The sequence below is a fragment of the Lepus europaeus genome, chromosome 8, assembly GCF_033115175.1.
Source record: "Lepus europaeus isolate LE1 chromosome 8, mLepTim1.pri, whole genome shotgun sequence".
Lineage (NCBI taxonomy): Eukaryota > Metazoa > Chordata > Mammalia > Lagomorpha > Leporidae > Lepus > Lepus europaeus.
Window position 1 is genome coordinate 88876769 of NC_084834.1, and position 21953 is coordinate 88898721.

Consider the following 21953-nt stretch of genomic DNA (forward strand, 5'->3'; position numbering starts at 1 on the left):
CCCTCTCTTTTTCCCACTCTTATATTTAACAAGGATCACTTTTCAGTTAAAATTTAAACACCTAAGAATAATTGTGTGTTAATTACAGAGTTCAAACAATAGTACTAGAACAAAAAAAAATACTATAATTGATAAAGTATTACATTGTACATCAGCAGTCAGGACAAGAGCTGATCAAGTCACTGTTTCTCATAGTGTCCAATTCACTTCAACAGGTTTCCCCTTTGGTGCTCAGTTGTCGCCAATCAGGGAGAACATATGATATTTGTCCCTTTGGGACTGGCTTATTTCACTCAGCATGATGTCTTCCAGATTCCTCCATCTTGTTGCAAATGACTGGGTTTCATTGTTTTGGAAGTCTTAAGCATCTAGTTGACGTGTAAAGCCTTCAGGCCAGATGAACTGACGCGTAGGGATTAAATAGCAAAACAACAGAGATCCAAGGCCTGAGTCCTGAGCCATACCAACATTCAGATGTAGCAGGAAAGAAGTTACCAGCAAGACACTAAGATGGTGCAGCTAGTAATTTCCAGTACAGGCATTTCCAATGAGGGCATGATTTGAGTCAACAGAAGATCAGAATAGAGAAATTGGAGTACTAGGTGAGTGATCATTTCACATATGTTATCTAGCTCACAGTTGCCTTGATGGGGGGTAGTTTAGTAGAAATAAGAAGGAAATACCTGGTTTGATGGGTTCAAGAAATAATAGGAGGAGATTAATCAGTTACAACAAATGTGAAAAGCCTTAAACCAGGTTTTGCTCTATAGAAGTGAAGAAAACTGAGACAGCGGCTGGAGAGAATGCAAGATTATGGGAGGGTTTCAAAAACCGGCAATATTATAGAATATCTGTATAAGATACACTAAATAAGGAGGAAATGATGAAGCAAGATAGAGGGTTCCACTACAGGAACAGTACTCTAGAGCAAGTGATGGGAGGTGGGGCCTATTGGACAGGTGGAATGGTTTGATCACAAATCACTCTAATCTAATGGCCATCTCTTGAGGAACTTGAAGTTTTCCCCCATATCCTCCTTCACATAACACCAAAAGTCTGTGCCCATGTTTTAGCTACAAATTGCCTTTCATCTAAGAATAGTGAATACTCTTACGACCTTTGTCATGGCACAGTGGGTTAAACCACAGCCTACAGTGCCAACATCCCATACGGGCACAAGTTCAAGTCCTAGCTGTTCCACTTCTGATCCAGCTCCCTGTTTATGGCCTGGGAAAAGCAGGGGAAGATGTTCCAAGTGCTTGGCCTCTGCAAGAGCCCAAGATGAGGCTCTTGATTCCTCGCTTTGGTCTGGCCCAGCCCCTGCCATTGTGGCCATCTGGGGAGTGAACCAGAAGATGGAAGATCTATCTGTCGTTCCATCTGTCTCTCCCTGCAACTATGGCTTTCAAATAAATAAATCTTTAAAAAAAGAAGAACAACAACGAATACTATCCTAACTAGATCCAGCTCACCATCTCACCGTGTTTCTACACACATCAAAGATTTCTTTCCTTTATGTACTATTGAGTAAGGAAAAAAAAATGTGCTGTCCTCTTTGAATTCTTTGTTTTGTCAACTGATGTTTCATGTTACTATTCAAATAGACCCTATCATAGAACTGGAAGTAGTAGAAGCAAACTAAGTTGGAGGAGGGCATTTGGCTCAGTGGTAAAGATGCCACTTGGGATGCCTGCATCTTGTATCAGAGTGCCTGATTGAAGTCCTAGCTCTGCTTCCTGCCAGCTTCCTACTAATGCACACCCTGGGAGGCAGTGAGTGAGTGATGGCTCAAGTTCTTGAGCCCCTGCCACTCACGTGGGAAACCTGGATTGGGTTCTGGGCTCCTGGCTTAGGCGTGGCCTGTCATCACAGGCATTTCTATAGTGAACTAGTGGGTAGAAGATTTCTCAGTCTCTTTGTCTTTCAAGTAAAGTGAAAATAAATGAAATTTTTGAATGTTTTCAAAAAAACAAACTATAGCTGGGCTGGTATGGACTTCTGACCACAGAAGTCATAGCAGCAAGGGTAAGTACCTGTGTGGCCTGCCATCCATCATCCTACCCCCACGGCCCAGCGTGGTCAGCACTCACCAAAAATGTGTTGAAAAATAATTAATGAATCATCGCCATGTAGCTTAGAGTAACTTGTGCATCACAAAGACCCAAAACTCAATGTCTCAGACATGGTAGAAATTCCTTGTCACATGACGATCGGCAGCAGGAGATCAGGGCCGGGGAGAGGAGGAGGAGGTGCTCCCCTTGCAGTATTTCAGGGACCAGGCCAACTGTATCTCTGTCACCTTCAGCAAGGAGCATCCAGTGCACACTCATGGAGTTTATCTGCTCTCCTGCCCACAGAAAGTGGAGCTGGGCACCGAGGAAAGTCCTTGGTAGGGAAGTTGATTGGCCAGGCCAAGAAGCCACAGATGTCACGTCTCAAACCCTGTTAGTGAGAAGTCCTATCTAATCCCCGGAGAGGCTGAGAAATATGTTGTGGCTACTTCGTTACTATGCAGGAAATGTAGAATGGGTTTGGGTGGATGTGGCAAGTGCTTCCACAGGCTTCACTTATGACACTAGTAATGCTTTTTGAGTATAGTTTAACTTATACAGCTTTAAGCCATAAAGCATAAAATGTAAAGAGGGAACACAAAGGAATTCAAACCTGTCATTAATCCCTTGTTAATGAGGCCAAAGCCGTTCGTTTCCTTTTCTGACAGCTCAAGGTTAGAGTAAGGAACCTGTTTTGACTAACAGTGTTCCTGCAGCTGCAGACTGAGCTGTTTATATATTAAGAGAAGGACATTGTGTGTGTGTGTGTGTGTGTGTCCCCTCTTTAAAGGCATGGTCAGCATGTAATGTTTTAGAAGATAAATTGGTCTTTGCTGCAAGTGTTTTCAAGTGCTACTTCAGTCAGTGGTCAGAAATGATTTGAGCCCTAAGCTCTCAATGCCAATATGAGGTGAAGTGGGGGAAGATTCAAAATAAAGGGGTTAAATATGAAGTTAGCTTTATCCGGGCATTTGCTCTTTCAGATTTGCGGTTATTTTTATAATTAAGGAGTGTGGGTTTTAAAATTCAGTTTCTCCTGACACCCAGGAACTATTAAAATAAATGATGTTATCATGAATCTATGTCTTGAAATTCACTGGTAGTACATATACGAGTTGGAGTTTCATGGTTTATAAACTATGGTGTGTCTGATTTTTAAAAGACTGTTTTTGGGTAGGCATTTGCCCCAGCAGTTAGGGTGCAAGTTCGAATGCCTGCTCCCCACACTAAAGGACCTGGGTTCAGTTCCAGCTTCCTGCTGGTGCCGACTCTGGGAGGCAGCAGTCATGACTCAAGCGGTTGGGTTCCTGTCACTCACCTGGGAGACCCGAGTTGAGCTCCCAACATCTGGTTTAACACTCCACACTCCCTCCCCCAACCATTATGGGCAGTGGACTGGTGAATGAAGGTTCTCTTTGTCTCTCTTTCTGCCTCTCAAATAAGTAAGTCAAAAATTATAATTCAAAAGCAATTTCATAGGTAAAGCGTAATCTGTTCTTTGTATTTTTTCTCAAATTGCCTATTACCTTTTATTTAAAATACTTTAAATTTTTAGAGGTAATTAAAAGTTTCTGCAATAAAGCATTTCTGTAAGAATTCTATTACTTCAGTGTTTAATAAATATAAACATTAATGGACCACTCTTTTACCACACAGAGAGTTGTGTTTGGGACTTTAAATCGTTCAATACCTTCAAAAGACTTTGAGTCACTCTTTTCTCATAAGGCAAGTGCTGTCAGCAACCACAGCACCTTGGAAAATCAAAAAGTGTGCTTCTCGTCAAATGGGAGCATTCTACGTCTCAGCATTGTTTTATGTGTTGGATACATTTTCCCCTTCCCCATCTCAATGAGGTGGGGGAATTACTGATTTGTTTCTTCATCTCTCCCCCCAATCCCTTGACAAAGGTTGAAAATTAAGAGTTTGTAAAGCATTTTTTGCCTGTGGGAATAGATGGTTTTTTCACTGCACTCGCACATCTTCACTGCCCTCCTCAGTTTCGTTCCACAAAGCTGCGGTGCTTTGCCAGTTGCTGTTCAAAGGCTCCCTGTTTCCAAAATGCATAGGTGCAGCCCAGACACCCCGGCTGAGGAACACCGTGTACTCGCATGCCGCCGGGGAAATCAGAGCGGGACATTCCACAGCAGCCAGTTGCAATTGCGGAGCAATACTGAGAGTCATCCTCTGTGCGTTGCCTCTGGGAAAACTCAGGTCGTTGGGGGGCGTTCTTACACACAAGAATCAAAGATTAAAAAGAAGGGAGGGAATGGATGAAGTTAATATTTGTTTTAATCCTGGAGATCAGCTAAACTTTGTCACGTCTCACAACTGCTTTTGCAAAGATTCCTATTGTGTAATGTAACTAAGCCTGAATTGATTCCTTCTGCTTAGGGAAAAAAAAAAACATCTTCTAACATTTTTTAATAGAAATATCTCTACATTTATATAATTCTATGATGGTTTATTTTCTGCTCTCTCCTTTTTAAATACTCATTAGCTTCAAGCTCAAAATGGTTGTCACATCTAAAATAATCAACATATAATTATAAAAGTACCATTTTCATTGCCTCTTTTCTGAAATGTTCTGAAGACAGAGGATTGTGTTTCCCTGAGAATTCATGTTTCAGAGCTTCAGGAAAACCTAATGCTAAGATCTTACACTACAATTTCTGATACTCTATTGAAGATACCAGTGGGAATGAAGATCCTTTGTCAAGAAGGTCACATTCAGATAATGAGAGTTATTAAGTTTTGGTGTAATGGGAGTCATTTTATGGAGGCCTCTTGTTGCTCAGTCTTGGCAGGTATAAATATAATTGAATGTTGTTATATATATAATTTTTATTTCTCAGATCCATTCTAAAATTATCTAGCCTGTGGGTGGGCATTGTGTCATAACAAGTTAAGCTGTCACTTGGGACACCCTTATCCCATATTATACCACTTAGGCTAAGTCCCACCTCACTTCCAATCCAGCTTCCTGCTAAATGCACATCCTGGGAGGCAGCAGATGAGGTGACTTTTATGTTATGCCGTGTTCTTGATTCGGTTCTTTGATGGAGTCCAGGGTGTCAAACAGAATTCCAGACAAGTTGGCCAAACCAACATAAAAGGAAAATAGTCCATTCACAAACCATGTCAAAAATTGATTTTCTTCTTGAATTATATTTTAAGGATTTTTTTAAAAAATAAATGCTCATTTCATGGAATTATGGTGAATTATAATAAATTTTTAGCAGTGTTTACATAATGGTATTTTATTAATAAGTAGCTGAATGCATGTTGCTTTAATATATGTTGGTCTAGTTTGATGACACAGGATGTGTGTGTTATGCTTAATGTCCTTTTAATGTACCTCTATGGATCTCTTTCAACGAAATTCAGATCCAGGTTTCCAAGGCAGCTGTGTTTTGAGTCTATTTAATTAAAATTTTCTCTTGTTTGCTTATATGTTCTTCCTCATGGGGATGGCTTACTTATTCTGTTCTCAGTTACATGGGTTATATTTAGAAAGTTTTGGCCATATTCACAGAGGCAGTAAAAACTCTACAAATATGCCCACCTGTAAGCATTATGCCTACTTGGTCAGCTTAGCATACAGACCACTCAAAGTAAGTTTCCTGCTTCTATTTTGTTCAGCTTAGCTTACTGAAAGATAGCATTAAACATCATAGAAAAGTTTTTTAAATGAACTCTATTTCTTTGTATGGATGTTTTACAGCTTAAGTATAAGCAACATATTACCCCAAATCATATTGGCAGTATATGTAAAAACATATACATCAATAAGTTACTAGTAAATGTCACATCAATTTCTGATTAGATTCAAGATCAGATTTCTTGATCCTAATTCTAAGCTACCCTGGCTCTCTGACAGTGTGGGTTTTGCCATCTTAGCAAGGAAATGTGGATAATACCTGATAAAGATGGTCGGGGCACAGTGACCATTTCTATGGCATTATCAGATGTCTCTGTTTAAGCTATAGTAAAAATGTAGTTTGATGCAGACAGAATATATTACATTTATAATTTATTGGTTTTTAACAAGGATCGAAGTGTGATGAGTAGAATTAGTTTACAACTACATATTAAATGGTTGCTCTATTTTAGAGAAAGGGGACTCTGCTGTTGCATATTTCTTGTCATGCCTATTGGGCAACCAACATTTGTTCTGTTGCAGAATATGGAAAGTCTCAGTTCCACACGATCTCATGTGAGGACAACACCCGATGATGTGGAACTCATGTCTGATGAAAGGTAATTTAAGAATTTTCTCATCGCATTGTCTTCAAAGGATATGAAGAGATTTTTTTCATTTAATGCATTTAGTTATAAGAACTAAAAAGAATAGAATTAAAGAACTGTGTGTTTACCACTACTATTTTATTGCAAGGAACAGACTTGGGATGGAAAACTTACTGGGGTACTATTAAAAGAAAAAAAAAAAAAAAAAAAAAAAAAAAACCTCGTTCCTGTTTGCTTCTGTTTCTGGTGTGTGTGTTTTATTTTGATTACTGTTTTGCTTTGTTTTGTTTTTGAAGTTGAAAATTTTATTTATTTTTTAAGGGTTTACTTATTCAATACACTTTTAAAACAAGTGAAATCATAGTGGATGAAAAGCATTGTTACAACATAAGTAGACAATTATGGTATTCTATTGTTTTTACTGTTGTTTATAGCAAAGAAAAGGAAAGGGATGGTGGACACACCCAGCATTTTGAGGTGAGTAGCTAACAAGTAAGAGGGGTGGCTGAGATGGGCTTGGGCATATATTCTTGCATGTATGTATGGGATATTGTTAGTCTTCAATGAGGGATAAGGAAATAAGTGACAGGGCTGTGACTGGTTAGAAAAGCAAGTGTCAAGAATTCTATATTCCTTGAGAAATTTGCTTTGTAAGTTATTTTACTTGATGGTGAAGATAATCTACTTTAATAATATGGGGATTTTTCTTTAGTTGGTTTTTTTTTTTTTTTTTCACAAAGAAAGGCAGAACAAAAAAAAAAAAACAAGGCTACTGGTTTGATTTTCCATGACTTGCTGCATGTCTGTAGTGACTGAAACCTACCGATGGTGAGATATAGTGGATCGGTCACAGGGACTGCCTCATTAGTTTTCCGATTTAGCATAAATTGTTTTAATTACACAAGCAAGGGAAATGTCTCTAATGCTGTTATGTCATCTGTGTCTTCCGATTTAGTGCACTTTCCTGGCCTCCCACTTGTCGTCTCAGGGCATGGCCATGTGAACCCAAGTATCTGCTTCCTCTTCTTCCAGCTCCAGCGTCCAGTCACTGCCTTGAGCCTCATTTTAAATTCTTGAATGTGCACTTAACCTGCTACTGCCAAATGCTTCCAACTCCACCTCCAACCTTACCAGTTTTGTTTTTGGCAAGAATGAAAGCCAAACCTCTTCTTGAATTCTGACTTTGGATATATTAATTATATAGAGAGACCTGGCCCTTCATCTAAATCAACAATGTATATTAAATCCTATTGTGTACAGAGACCGTGCTAGGAGCTAGGGTTTAATGACAGCCACAATCCCTGCACCCGTGGAGTTCGTACACTGCAGCAGATTAAGAATCAGAAAGCCTTGGGCTCCTTTCTTAGACAATCACACGCGCACGTAAAATTTTGCATGAAATCGCTCAGGACCCTGCATGCACTAGTACTGGAGACCCCTTCTATGGCCTCAGCTCAGTGCGCGTCGCGGGTACTTCTTCATTCTCCCCGCCACGCAACAGGAGGGGAGTGCAGCTTCCTGCGTGGCTTCATAGAGTCTGGGCTACTGCTTTCGTCTCTTGTTTCCAGCTCCTTCCTGCTTCCTTGCCTTGGATGCAGGCTGACATCCTTGCTTTGCCGCGGGCACCTTTGGAAGAGTGGGTTCCACCATGATGCTGTGTTTTCTCTGGCTTCCTGCCTTCTCGCGCCCGGTCCTCAGCTGGAGCAAGCACCTGCCCCTCATGCCATTCAGCAGGAAGACTGGCCTGGCCAGCCTGCTGGAGAGGTCTTCTCAGTTCTCCCCTTTTATGCCTCTTCTCTTGTATGAGGTGAAAGGGAGCAGCAGAGCAGCCCTTGGGGGTGAACTTCAGAACGCTAACTCATGAATTCCGAGTGGCGCCCGAACTCACATTCACATTGAACTCGATTTGCCTTCGTCTTTTTGTGGAAACTGCCCTGGCAGTGGATGAATCATGGGGAAAAAATCTCCAGGCTCCCTCCCTGTGCCAGGTCCTGTTCTCACATGGGCCACCCCCATGTGAGGCTGCCAATCAGCGCCCAGCCTGCCGTGGGCACATTGTAGGCATTCACTATTAATAATCGTTGTCATCATGGCAGTTTCAGTTAGGGGATAAAATTAGGTGGTGAATTAAAACCCAGAGTAAGTCTCCATGTCGCCTTACTATCCCAACTGCCCAAAAGGAAAAAAATAAGACATCACCCCACAAGACTGGAGAGTATTTCTATTTATGGAGGCATATATATTCATGAAAGACCGTGAAAAGATCTATTTTCCACTTGTAAAATTCCTCCCCCTGGTCACTGTATTATGATATCTTAGTTTTTGATATAGGGAACATTACATTAAACAAATAGTAATTTGGTTTCCTGGTAAAATAGCAATAAGTCCCCCATTTTAGGGATGAGCAGTCTGTATTTGGGTTATCCTTCCTAGAATTCTGTTTAACTAGTATTTCTTTTGTTTCAAGTCTCCTGTAGCATCCCATTGAGATGCCAGAATTTACATGGCCACTGTGAATGGGTATTTTTTTTTTTTCTGATTTCATTTTCCGTTAAGGTGGATTTTGTGCTCATTAGTAATGTCCTTGAGAATTCTCCTGGTACACTCAGATGCAGCTGTCATAGCGTGGCAAGTGGCAGCTCCTGGGGAAAATAGGTTTTTCCCTTCTTTTCTTCGCTAATTTTTCATGAGAAAGAGAAGCAGGTGCCTTCCGCCTCAGCACGGCTCCTTGGGGCAGACCCACGGAGAGAGGCTTCCCTAGGTCTGCTTGTCAAAGGCAACGGCAGGCACAGATCTGACTCTGTCTTTGCAGTTGTAACCCTGCCTTGTTTGTTGCTGCTGTTAAAAGATTTATTTATTTTGAAAGTCAAAATTTCAGAGAGATAGGGAGAGACAGAGACAGAGAGATTGGTCTCCCATTCCCTGGTTCACTCCCCAGATGGCCACAGCAGTCTTCCACGTGGGTGGCAGGGGCCCAGGCACCTGGGACATCCTCCAAATGCTGCTGTCCCATGTGCAGGGAGCTGGATTAGAAGTGGAGCAGCCAGGACATGAACTTGCATGCATATGGGATGCCAGCATTGCTACGCCACAACACTGGCCCCAGTGTGCCTTGTTTGAAGGCAGTGTGGAAAGTGGATGTGTGTTTCCCTTTGTTGTGCGTCTTTTTCATTTCTTTTGATGATACAACCAATCTTCTCCAGAGAGGGCCTGCTGAAGCAGGCACAGGCCCATGAGTTACCCATTTCTATTCGTTCCTTTCTATTTCAAGTGAGTGTCTTACATACGTTTGAATTAAAAACTGGTTAGCAACCCAGTGGCAATGAATAAAAACTTGAGTGGCTTCCAAAGGCCAAAAATTAAAGTGCAGTTTTTTCAGGTAGGCTTTGGAAGCTGACCTTGTAATAAAGCGTCCTGTTGGACTGCCTGGAGTGAGATAAATAAGGAAGAAGCAGGGGGTGCAGAGTCTAGAGCCTTTGTTCTTTGGTTTGTTTTTGAACTCTTTTTAACAACTGCCAAGTACCCAGAAGAGAGGTCATTCCTAAAACCAGCAGCCTCTAGCTGTGTCACTGAAAATGCAGATTTTGAGTTCTCTTTACATTGGAATCGATACCTTGTGCCTCAGTTCATTTCCTTCCAAGTTCTTTTCTATGGCAAAAATGTGTTATGCTTCTCAGAAAACCCAGAATATGGAAATAATAACTTGACAATGAATCTCTTTGTCAAGGAAGCAAAACAAAAGACAATTATTAAATACATGGGAGGGTTTTGCATTATCTCAGAGAGACCATTTTATGTTGGAATTATATGGCCAATGAAGTGTTAAATTCTTTTAAGATATTTTTATATGCTTTATACTTTCTAAGCCTACTGCTTAAGAGAGCTTAGAAGCATACCTTTGATAACAAACAGGACATTCATAACAAACAAAAGACAATCCCACCCCCCTTTTTTTAGCCTGCTTCTAAAATGAAAAACAAAAAAACCAGAAGTCAAGACTTTCCCATGAGGATTAATATTGGTTATCACAAGGTTTCAAACATGAGCTTGTGTTTGCCCTGAGGAGGTGGATTTCTGAAACATCCCCACGAATGGTCACAAAAGGCTACTGCAGTTCACATGCATTTTAGAAATGTGTTTTGTCCGGTTCCCTTTGTGGTCAGGCCGAACAAGAAACACGGATGGCTCCATGTGGTTCTGCTCTTAGCACTGTGGTTTCTGCGGCGCATAAACTGCAGTAGACAGCGCGCTCCCTGACACTGTCAGTCCTGGCTCGGGTAAGCTATTAGCTAGGTCTCTTATCGCAGGCAGGAGGGAGAAAGGATAGAGCAAAGAAACCCTCCAGGATCAGTAAAGCTGGGGGCAGGAAACAGCAGGCACAGCCGGACAGCCGGACTCGTGGTTTGTGGCTCCGTGACTTGAGCGGGACATGCCCCCTGGAGGCCCAGGCACGGTGAGCTCTCTCCTTGGGTTCTCTGTAGTGTCCCGTGTGTCTCTTTATGGCATACGTGACCCTGGCACTCGTGTGCTTGCTGCCTCCCCTCTGCACCGGACCCCGTGTTTGTTCACCCCTGACTTCCGACGCCTAGGACGTATTATGTGTTCAACAGACGCTTGCTAGAGGAATGAACAGGAAAGGGAGGAAGGTTATGAGTGGAAGTACCAGCTCTTTCACGGTTACCTTGGGTTATCTGTTCTGTGCGCGTGTTTCATGTAATCCTCAGAGCTTTACAAAGTCTTATGCCAGGAATGGAGAAAAGGAAGTTTTCTTTTCTCTATTACTCCTTTAGAAGTTCTCTGAAGTTCCAGGACTCTTGTTCCCTGAAGACCCTGTGTCTGCAGAGGTGGCATTTAAATCACGTCTCTGCCTGCATACGCCTTCCGTGCTGTGGCCCATTGTCTCCCAGAGCCCAGCATGCGGGTCACTGCAGCACACGAATACTTGGCGTGCTGTCCAACGGCGCCACGTTTTAGGGTGTGATGTGAGACATAACAGCACAAGGGCCTCTGAGTGGAAATTGTGAAAGTAATTTATTTGCTCTCTGATTTAATTCAAGATATGAGGAATGTAAACAAGTTACAACCAAAATATTTTGGTATTTTGAAAATGCCCTTGACATTCCAACCTTAATGATTGAGAGGGAAAAACAGATTCGCAAACAGACACAATATTTGCAATAGTGTATGATAAGCACCGCTGAAGAGGGTAGGACAGCCAGGCAAGGGGCCTCAGACCAAGCTAACCTTTGAAGGAAGAGCAGGTTTTTTGTTGTTATTTTCTTTCTTTCTTTTTTTGAAATTTATTTATTTATTTGAGAGGCAGAAAGAGAGAAGGGGAGTGTGTGCAAACGAGCAGTCTTAGCTGCTGGCTCACTCCCCAAATGGCCACAGTGACTCCTGAGAACTCAATGCAGGTCTCCCATGTTGGGTGGGGGGGGGGGGGGAGAGATAGAGAGAGAGGGAGAAGGAGAGGGAGAGGGAGAGGGAGAGAGAGAAACTGACTCCTGTCTACTGGTTCACTCCCCGAATGGCCACAACAGTTTTGGGCTGGGCCAGGCTGAAGACAGGAGCTGGGCACTCAATCCAGGTCTCCATATGGGTAATAGAGACCCTGGTACTTGAGCCATCACTGCTGCCTCCCATGGTGTCCATCAGCAGGAAGCCGGATTGGCAAGTGAGCTGGCTAGAACCTGGGCACTCAGCCATGGGATGTGAGCATCCCAACTGGTGGTTTAACCATTACACCCAACACTTGGGCCTGAGCGCAGTTTTCATGCTAGTATGTGTGGGTACTAAAAGAAGTTCATGGAGGGACTGGCATTATGGTATAGCAGGTTAAGCCACCGCCTGCATTGCCAGTACCCTGTATGGATGCCAGTTAGTGTTCCAGCTGCTCCACTTTTGATCTGGTTCCTGGCTAAGACACATGGAAAAACAGAGGAAGATGGTCTTTGATATTCCTGAAACATTAAAAACAAGCATGTCCCAGGGCCTTTGCACCTGCTCTTCTTCCTGGAATGCTCACTTTCTCACTCTTCACCTGTCCGTTCATTATGTCACTGTAGCAGAGGCCTTCCCTGGCCACTCAGTATGAAGTAGGAGACCTCAACCCCTACCCCCACTGTCCCCTACCCTACTTTAGTTTCCTCCATTTTTTCTTTGTTTATCAAATGCCCCCTTCCTCTAAGATTCATTAGGACAAATACTTTATTCTGTCCATTAGTTTCTCCAATGTCTGTTTAAAAAAAAAAAAAAGTCTGGCATATGGTAGGCCCTCCAAAGTCATTTCTTGAATGAATGAATGAATGAATGAATGAATCTATTTTATCTCTGCATCTCTTGCACCTGACTTAAAATAGTCAGGTGCAGTCCCATTATGTAATACAGTTATATATCAGCACTCAGATCATGCTTAGGCCAGCACATGTCTGCTTTGCTGACCCACTCGCCCCCTGCCATCTCCCCCTTCCCATCCTGGGGGCTGCCACCCTGAACCTCTTCTCCAGCTGTGACCAAGCACACCACACCCTCAAGCCCACTGCACACTCCTTCCTTCTGTGTGAAACACCCTCTCCACAGCCCTCCAAATCGCCTATCATGATGGACGTCCCAGTGCCTCTTTCTGCTGCTTTTTCCTAATGCATTTAAAACTCTGTTGCAACCCCTGTGGTCACACATCTCACCTCAAAGAGGACTTGCAAGTGTCTCATCGCCAGCTCCTCTCTCTAGCAATGCCACAGCATTTATCACAGAATCAGTGAAAGCTGCCCTTGCTGGGTCTCGGGCACTCCACAGAGTATGCTAGGACCTCCCCACCGCTTCCCACAGGTCAGAAGGGCCTTGCGAGGTTGCGATTGCTAAGGAGGTAGTGAGGGGTAGGGAATGGGGGCCCAGCACCAAACTGGTCTGTTCCTGAGCCACTGCAAGCCGGGCCTGTGTGTGAGCTACATTCGTGCCCTTTTGGTGGTATTGCAATTTAAAAACTGACTTGATGCCTGTTTCCCACTTTCAAAATCATATTTTTATGTCTGCAAATGCAACAAGACTTTGTTGAGAAAATGTTTATTTGCCGTATGCATATTCTTTCACTCACACACAACTGACGCTAACTTTTCTAAAAAGCTGAGCATCGCTTCTGAGTGGAGAGCCCCAGGCCACTTAAGATTCAGTTCAAAGGTCAGATAATTTTTTGACAAAACATAATCCATGGCTGACATTATGGCGTAGCAGGTTAAGTCGCCACCTATGATGCCAGCATCCCATCTGGTTCCTGGCTTGGCTGCTTCACTTCCAATCCAGCTCTCTGCTATGGCCTGGGAAAAGCAGCAGAAGATAGCCCAAGTACTTGAGCCCCTGCCACTCCCATGGGAGACCCAGATGTAGCTCCTGGCTCCTGGCATCAGCCTGGCTCAGCCCTGGCTATTGTACCCATTTAGGGGTAAACCAGCAGATGGAAGATCTCTCTCCTTGTCTCTCTCTCTCTCCCCCTCTCTCTATAGCTTTGACTTTCAAATAAATATTTTTTTTAAAAAAAATCTGCTTTCTTGACAAGCAGCATTTTTAAGATAAGTTTTAAAGATCCCTATTTCCATGGCATTTCCCTCGGACTTCAGTAGCTCCTCATGACCTGATGGATGGCATTTCATTTCATCCCAAATGTGCCGAAAATACCATCCTTCTGCATCATTTCATGGAAAATCCTAGTAAAAGCCCTGTGTCTTGCCCTGGTGATTTCAAAGTGGGTTTCATAGTTATTAAAAGTCACTGGAAGTCTTAAATAGTGCTTTATTTTAAGCATAAGAACATTTCTCCTCCATTAATGAAATCACTCACAATTTCCAGATGTTTTTGGTTTTCTTCATTTAGTGATAGCATACAAGTTATTTGCTAAAATAAATTTTCAGTTACTCCCAAAGGAAATCTTTTGTACAGTTCAGAGCTACTTGAGAACTATATCTGTGAGTAAACACAGTTATTTATAATTTCATAAGAGAAAGGTTACAATGGTTTGTTTACGATGTGCCAAAAGTTTTTTTTTTTTTTTAAAGAATGTCGACATAATGGAACTAATTTTAATGTGATTTTTAAAAAACATACACTCGGTGTGACAATCAGCCTTTTGGGAAGGGTTTTCCCGTCTCTCAGCTGCCATAGCCTGGAGTAGGTGTCCCCTCTATGCAAAGCCCAGTGTAGCTGAGGACTTAATATGCAAAGCAGATGAACAGCAGACAAACAAGTGACAGTGCAGATTTGTAAGATATAAATTATGCATCAACGACTTGCCAGCTCTTGGCTTTTTATCTAAAAAAAAAAAAAAAAAAGTGCCTGCGGTGTCATTTTGGCTCCTTTCCCGAGCCCGTATTCCTTTCTGCTAGCCGCGATGCGATGCCAAACCCCAGCGCTGTGTGAATTTGCGCAACAACGCTTTAATACCCGGAGCTCCTCCATAAATAGGCTGCCTTCCCCATACAAGGAGACAGCCACAGGAAGCCTGGGAATGTGCAGTTAGCCCCGCTTAATTGATGTGAGCCTGCAGGACCGGCAGGGGAGCTTGCACAGTGCAGCCGGTGCTCCTGACCCTGCAGCACTGTTTACCTAAGGGGCAGAGAAGCCTGGTGCCTGAGACGCTGTGTCGCTATGCTACCGCGGCCCTAGCAACAGCAGTGGCCCGGTTTTTTGTTGTTGTTTACAGTCTGGAGAGTCATGCTCCTTTAAGGAAACACAAACTCCTTTGCCTCCTGGCCAGCCCCAGTCAGCAATCAGCCAGTGTCAGCTGCCTGCAGTTATCCGAAGGAGCAGCCCCAGGAAATCGGCAGGTCCGCCTTGTAGAGGAAAAGTTGGAACGCAGGTGGACTGTTGTTTTTTGCGTGCAAGTGGCCAGCTAGGCTCCCGGGGCTGTCACCGAGCCATGACTGTGGCTGCTGTGTTGGGTGTGTTGCCTGCTGTGGCTCTGCTGGTTTCATCCCGAAGGAGTGAGGTTACTGCTGAGGACGTCCGTGGCTTTCGGTGAGCAGGAGCTATTGGGGACGTTGTGCTGTGCTTTGCAGAGCCCTACCATGAAGATCCAGGAGCCTGCCAGCCTACCTGACACCAAACAGCAGAGGAGTCAGGACCCCGGCGAAGACCAGCAGGAGAGCTTCGGCTCCGAAGTGCCCCAGCTGGACCTCACTGCATTGTGTGATGACAAGAGCTGGGAAGGTAGGGGCGGCTGATGGGACTTGGGGGACTTCACACGGGAAAAACATATGAAAAAAAGCACAAGTGAGAGGCATGTAAAGCGTATGTAAAGAAGCCAGAACAGGAGCCTGTCCTGCATCGGGGTGTGTGTGTGTGTGTGTGTGTGTGTGTGAGAGAGAGAGAGAGAGAGAGAGAGAGAGAACAAGCGCTAGTGAGCTATGCATGCAGAAATAACTGTTTGTCTAAATGACCTAACATCCTTTCCCTAGCACAGGAATGTGTCAGGTTGAATGTGACCAAGGGTGGCTGCAATCTAAGAAAGGATACATGCTTGCCCTTTATCCTGGTGTCACGTTGCAGCCCTCTCTCTTTTCTTTTCAGCTCACCAGGAGCACTGATAAGTGTGTCCCTCCCCCAGCCCCCACCCAGTAGCAAGCAGAGAATCAGGAACAATTAAGGACTTCCTGTCATTGCACCTGATCTCACTCCTGCCTGCCAACCACTCATGCCCCTCGGGAAATCTCTTGCCCCTTTTATAAGAAATGGCTTTGGTTTGCTTTGCCTCTATGTTTGTTTTGCACGGATACATTTTTTTGTGTGATTCAGGCTAACAAACTTAAGGGATTTGCTCATCAAGGAGAAATGACAGTGCTTCAAACCGAAAGCCTGGAGCTCCATGTCGTAGATGATTTTATCTGGAGACTCTTAGCTAAATGTCACCAACTGACTTGTGAGGAAGACGAGGGTAGCCTTGTCGCAGCCGTGACTCAGGGAGGATTTTGCAGCTGCTGCTTCTGTCACTGTCCTTTGTGTCTGCATCCAGACACGGATCTGTGTCCCAAATCTGTGACTTCAGCCACCTGGGCATGGTGACTTAACACAGTGAGCACGAACTGTTTCATGAGCAGTCAAGCCTGCTGAGCACCTGCCTCTGCTGAGCTCCTGTCTTCTATCCCTTCCCCTTTCTCACTCCCTCTGCCACTTCTCACTCACTCCCTCGCTTTCTTTTTAAACCCAAAACTGCTCAGTGTGTTAATAGTCTTAGAAGCAGGATCAGAAGGAGATCTGAACAGACTGCCAGGTGAGAAAGAAGAACCCGTGGCATTCTGGCTCCCAGGTTTTTGTAACTGCAGTCCTCCCACCTCCCCTCCCCTCGCCCTCTACCCTGTTCTGGCTCTCTGCACTGAACCAGGCAGTGTGGGTCGGGGATTTTGTCAGATCTTTCCAGCTCCCAGTGCAGTCATTGAGAAAAAAAAGGCAGAGTTGTTCGATTTCTAAGTGAGATGTTCCTGGGGATTGTTTTGTTTTTGTCTTGTCATTGTGCACTTGGAAATAAGCACATGTGTCAGTTTTTAATATAGACCTGCTTCGAAAGTCTCAGAATAGTCACTGTTACTCAAGAGAAAGCTGGACTGGGGTGTAGTGGGTGAAGCCCCCACCTGCAGCACCGGCATCCCATATGGGATGAGTCCTGGCTGCTCCACTTCTGACCCAGCTCTCTGCTAATGGTCTGGGAAAGCAGTGGACGATGGCCCAGGTACTTGGACTCCTGCCACCTATGTAGGAGTCCTGGAAGAAGCTCCTGGCTCCTGGTTTCAGAACAGCCCAGGTCCAGCTGGTGCAGCCATCTGGGGAGTGAACCAGCTGATAGAAGGTCTCTCCCTTTCTTTCTGTAGATCTGACTTTCAAATAAATAAGTACAATTTTGAAAAAGTAGAAGAGATGCTGTATTTGGGCTATAGTGCTAAGGTCCTCCATGAAGCTCTAGATAAACGTAGGAATTTTGGTCAGAGCCACTTTGTCTCCTCCTCCTCAGATGTCCTCAGTTCAATTGTTTTCATCTTATTTCATCATAAATTGATAATCTGTCCCCGCTCGCTAACATAAATTCTCTTTAGAGCAGTTGAAAGCCAACTTGCATATCCTCTGAAACTCTGTTATTACTTTAATATAGAGAACTTTCTTCAGATAAATAATAATGTAAGGGAAGCATCATTTTGTTTTGGAAATCTAGGTAGCTGTTTTTTAAAAAGATAACTGAAAAAAAATACATAGTAGTCCAGTAGACTTGGAAATGTGAACCGCATCATCCCTGTAACCTGTGAAGTAGCTTGCTTTGAGTTTGTTTTGCCAATTCCTATATTTGTCCTTGAACTTGCATGTCTCCAAAATCCACACAGGTTCATTTCAAGGGCATTTTGATAATCTGATTACTGCTTATTAAAACATACATTTTATACATTCCATGTTATGTTATTTCAATAATATAGCAATAAATAAAATCAAAATAAAGGAATTTCTGGTTAAAGGGGAGATAAAATAAGAGCATAAAGTATAGTTACTAAAATAACACTTATCGTTTATATCTTCGGTAAGAAACAAAATGATGACTTTCCAGCAAAGAATAAACGTTGCCCTTAACTGAAGCACCAAATGTGAAGCCAATTTAATAAGACATCAGTGGAGGTTGTAGGGCCACATCCATGTGAAGCAGCAGCCAGCTACAGGGCTCCCTCACCGGTGTGGAAGCCCCATGGGGTGTTACTGCCACCCCCTCTCCCTGTCTTGCTTGCTCACTCCCCAGCCCACGCCACAGATGGGGCACGGCGGGCTCTCAGGTGAGGCAGCTCTGCTTGAGCAGCCTCTGCTGTGAGCTCTGTAGGCCATGCTCCAGTACAGAAATGCTCTTGTCCACCTTCGGGATATCAAGGAAACAGAAAGGGAAGTGAGACCAATGAGCGGATTTCGTGGACTGCTTAGATGAGCGCCTCCCAGGAATACGGGCTCAGTCTAATCGTGTTAGGCACTAACCATGCTCTGTCGCTTTATCTTTTTCTCATATGTGGCTGTGTCTTAGGGTACATCACTTGATCTATCCACATGACCTTCTTATTATTGTTATTATTCGAGTTTTCACTCTCCAAAATTAAGTGAACGCGCAGATCGTGTGTACTATTCTGTGTTATTTAAATTCCTTCAGAGCTACCTAATCGGAATGTTCCCAGGCAGCCAACTTACGTGGACTTGGGGTGGCATTTATGGAGGAACTGGAGTATAAACCTGCAGTTACTCTATTCTGTTTGTCCTGATGAAATTAAATTTAAAGGGCATTTTTATAGGGACATAAAATACTTCATATAGCATACTCATCATGTACTGCTTGTTGAAAATAACTGTGGACAGGAAGTTCTCTAAAAGAAACACAAAGAAGAAAGGATTTTAAAGTTTTGCCAATTGAGCCCTCCCATCGTATGGCTATGACAGTAGAGGCCCAAAGAGGCAAAACAGTGACTCAAAGCAACAAAGTCTCCTGATGCCTCTTGCTGTACAATGCTGGTTATGCCTCATGGCAGACTCCTTGAGTTCAAGTACTGGCTCCGCAGGTTAACCAGCTCTGTGGGCAAGTTAGTGACCCTGTCTCAGCATTAGCCTTCGTTAGTCCTATCTTCCATAGATATTTCCAAGCCAAGTTTCAGGAAAAGTTTGCTGCCTTTGAAACCAGGGCCTGACTCTACCTAGCGACCGTGGATGACTCTGAACCTGGAAGAGGAGTCGGGAATTCCCAGGTCCTCCAAGAACTTACTAAGGACCGACCAGGTCCCACAGCTGCCTTGCTCTCTGGAAGCTGGGCCTTTGACAAAGCCCTCAATGAGAGGGAGAGTGTGGGGGGGGGAGCGGACAGGGAGTGAGTTAGTAACTGATGCAGTAAGTGAACTTAAAAGGGCAGAAACGGGCCTCAAAGTCAATTCTAGCAGCAGATATTCTCCTTGGATAAAAGTTGTCCATCTTATCTCGGTCCACACATTTACTGATGATTTAAATGGAGCCATCGACAACTTGCTGATTAACTTTGCAAATGGGCAAACCAGATACATGAAATATAAAGGTTGGATGTATAACTGGTGACGCTTGACTGCTGAGATTCTAACTCACAGTTTGCCAGAGTACTTGAACAGTCTAATAGGTCTACTAGAATTAAATTTTGGAACACTAAGGAAAATGTCATGGAAGTGTTCTCACCTCCCTGGTGCGGTTGTGCCTTTCTATGAAATATGAAAGAACCTCCCAGCACACCTGAAAGAAAAATCGTTACAGCACTGCACCGAGAAGTGATGCTTGTAAATAATCATGGTTGGAAATGAAATATGGGAAACAGCAGATCCCTTAATTCTGTGCTGATTTCTTAAGAAGCAAATCATCTCAATGACTGGTTTTTCTTTTATTCAAAGAATGGATCTAGCCAGCTAGGCAAAGAGTAGCTCTGTCCCAGTGACCACAGTAGCATTCTTCCAAGATAGCTCTACTCCTTCTTTGATGAATTTCTTTTATTCTTTTTTTAAAAAAAGATTTATTCATTTATTTGAAAGTCAGAGTTACACAGAGAGAAGAGAGGCAGAAAGAGAGAGAGGTCCTCCATCCAATGGTTCACTCTCCAATTGGCCACCACGGCCAGAACTGTGCCAATCCGAAGCCAGGAGCCAGGTGCTTCCTCTGGGTCTCCCTCATGGGTTCAGGGGCCCAAGGACTTGGGCCATCCTCTACTGCTTTCCCAGGCCACAGCAGAGAGCTGGATTGGAAGCGGAGCAGCCAGGTCTCGAACTGGCACCCATATGGGATGCCGGCACTTCAGGCCAGGGCGTTAACCCACTGCGCCACAGTGCCAGCCCCAATGTCTTTATTCTTATGTGTTCTAGTGTCTGAACTGGAACTCCCCGAGGACCTGATGTGTTTTATTCCTTAGGCAGCAAGCACACAGTTTTTATCCTTCTTATTTCTGAGCTGCTGTGATATCAGCTGACCTGGGTGGATTAATTTTTAATAGAGAAACATGTTTTTCTTCTGTCCAGAGTTCGTTGTAACAAGACACATGACCAAAGGCAAAATCACTGTGCCCAAGAAATTCTGAAAATGCATTTATTTTATGTAGTGCTTTAGGATGAAAATCCAATTTGGAGCCTCAAATATTTTTTGTTTTCCCTTGAATAATTTTCTTGCAAAAGCCTAATCTGTTTCATTGCTCTAAAATCACTGTTTAAAATATAAAATATTTCCCAAACTAGCAATTGGAAATGTTCTGTGGATATATCCTCCCAAAACTAGTTCTCTAAGAAGCTCATGCAATTGGACATATTATGCACTACATTGTTCTTACTTAATTTCATTTACCTTTTCTACAAGGGTACAAACTGTCAGATGTTGAGATGACTGTATTTGTGGATCATTGCAAACTAAAACACAGGAATAGTTGGTTTTGTTGATTGAGTTTTATTGAGCTATTATAGCATGTCCTCTTGTAACTCTTCAATAGGAGTCTTAAAGTATAAGACTGTAGAATAACAGGGAGGAGAGGAAAATGAGAGAACTCATGTAAAGATTTCACGTTATGCCGGCGAGAGTGTCTCTTCTGTGCTGTATGCAGGCTGGTGAAGAAACACTGCTCTTCCTTTGTGTTAAAGGTGACCTCCGGCATAGCTTTGCATTCCTCATTTTGAAGTAAGCCATTCATTTACCCTCACTAAGTGCTTTAGAGGCCGTGCCTCCCATAAGCTGGACTTTCTTCAGCTGTGTGTTTCCCACTTACCCCTGCAGACACTAGGAATAGGACACACTTGATCTTCCTGACAGCTAAGAGATTGGTCAAGAATGGAGCCACAGGGGTGGCCATTTTGCCCAGTGGTTAAGATGCCCGCATCCCACTTAGATATCCCTGGCTTCAAGGCCCACCTCTGTGCTCTACCTTCCTGCTAATGTACACCCTGGGAGGTGGCGGTGATGGCTCAAGTACTTGAGTCCCTGCAACCGTGGAGTTCCAGGCTCCTCACTTCAGCCTCTTCTATTATAGATATTGGGGGCGGAGGGCAAACCAGCAGATAGAAGATCTCTCTCTTCTTCTTGCTCTCTGTACAGCTTGCAAACAAATAAAATATTTTTAATTTTTTTTTTAAAAAAAGAATAGAGCCATAACGTAAAGCTGTGTTAGCAAACAAGAACCCAGATGAATGATGCTGTGTTACCCACAGAGCATCAAACAGTCAAAATTCAGTTCCATGATTAGTGTTTTATAGCGAATTCAAGATGACAATTTATCAACGTCTTCTAGTGAATTCACGATAACAGCCCATCTTTTATTCGAGACATGTTTGATTGGTGGACACAGGCGCACCCTCTTTTTTGCAAAACGTAGTGTCCACATGGCTGACACTTCAAAGATTTGTAGTCACATTTCTGGAGAGAGATTGTGCTACAGTCAGACAAATCCAGGGGGCCACAGGACCTAAGGAAACACCTTCTCACCTGCTGTTTTGATGAGTAGCAGTGTCCAACTGAGCATCAACATCAGACTCTGTTTGGCTAGGCCCTCTGTCCCCAGGGAACCCTCCGGCCCCTCCCCCTGCTTGTTTTGCTCCTTTGAAGTGAGGTTGCAGCCTGCCGCAGTACCTTCCTGTACTGCTTGGGGAATTTTAGTCCCTCCCGCCATGG

The 21953-nt window shown here is 43.6% G+C and overlaps 1 protein-coding gene across 5 annotated transcripts in view; it reads left to right on the forward strand.

The window, feature by feature from the left end:
* FAM13A (family with sequence similarity 13 member A) overlaps positions 1–21953 on the forward strand; it is a 359592-nt gene that overhangs the window by 313335 nt on the left and 24304 nt on the right. For all 5 annotated transcript variants that reach the window (XM_062199865.1, XM_062199863.1, XM_062199866.1 and 2 more), the window contains 3 exons: positions 6232–6308; positions 6731–6773; positions 15344–15494. In XM_062199865.1, coding sequence (XP_062055849.1) covers positions 6232–6308; positions 6731–6773; positions 15344–15494 — 271 coding nt within the window. The remainder of the gene's footprint in view (positions 1–6231; positions 6309–6730; positions 6774–15343; positions 15495–21953) is intronic.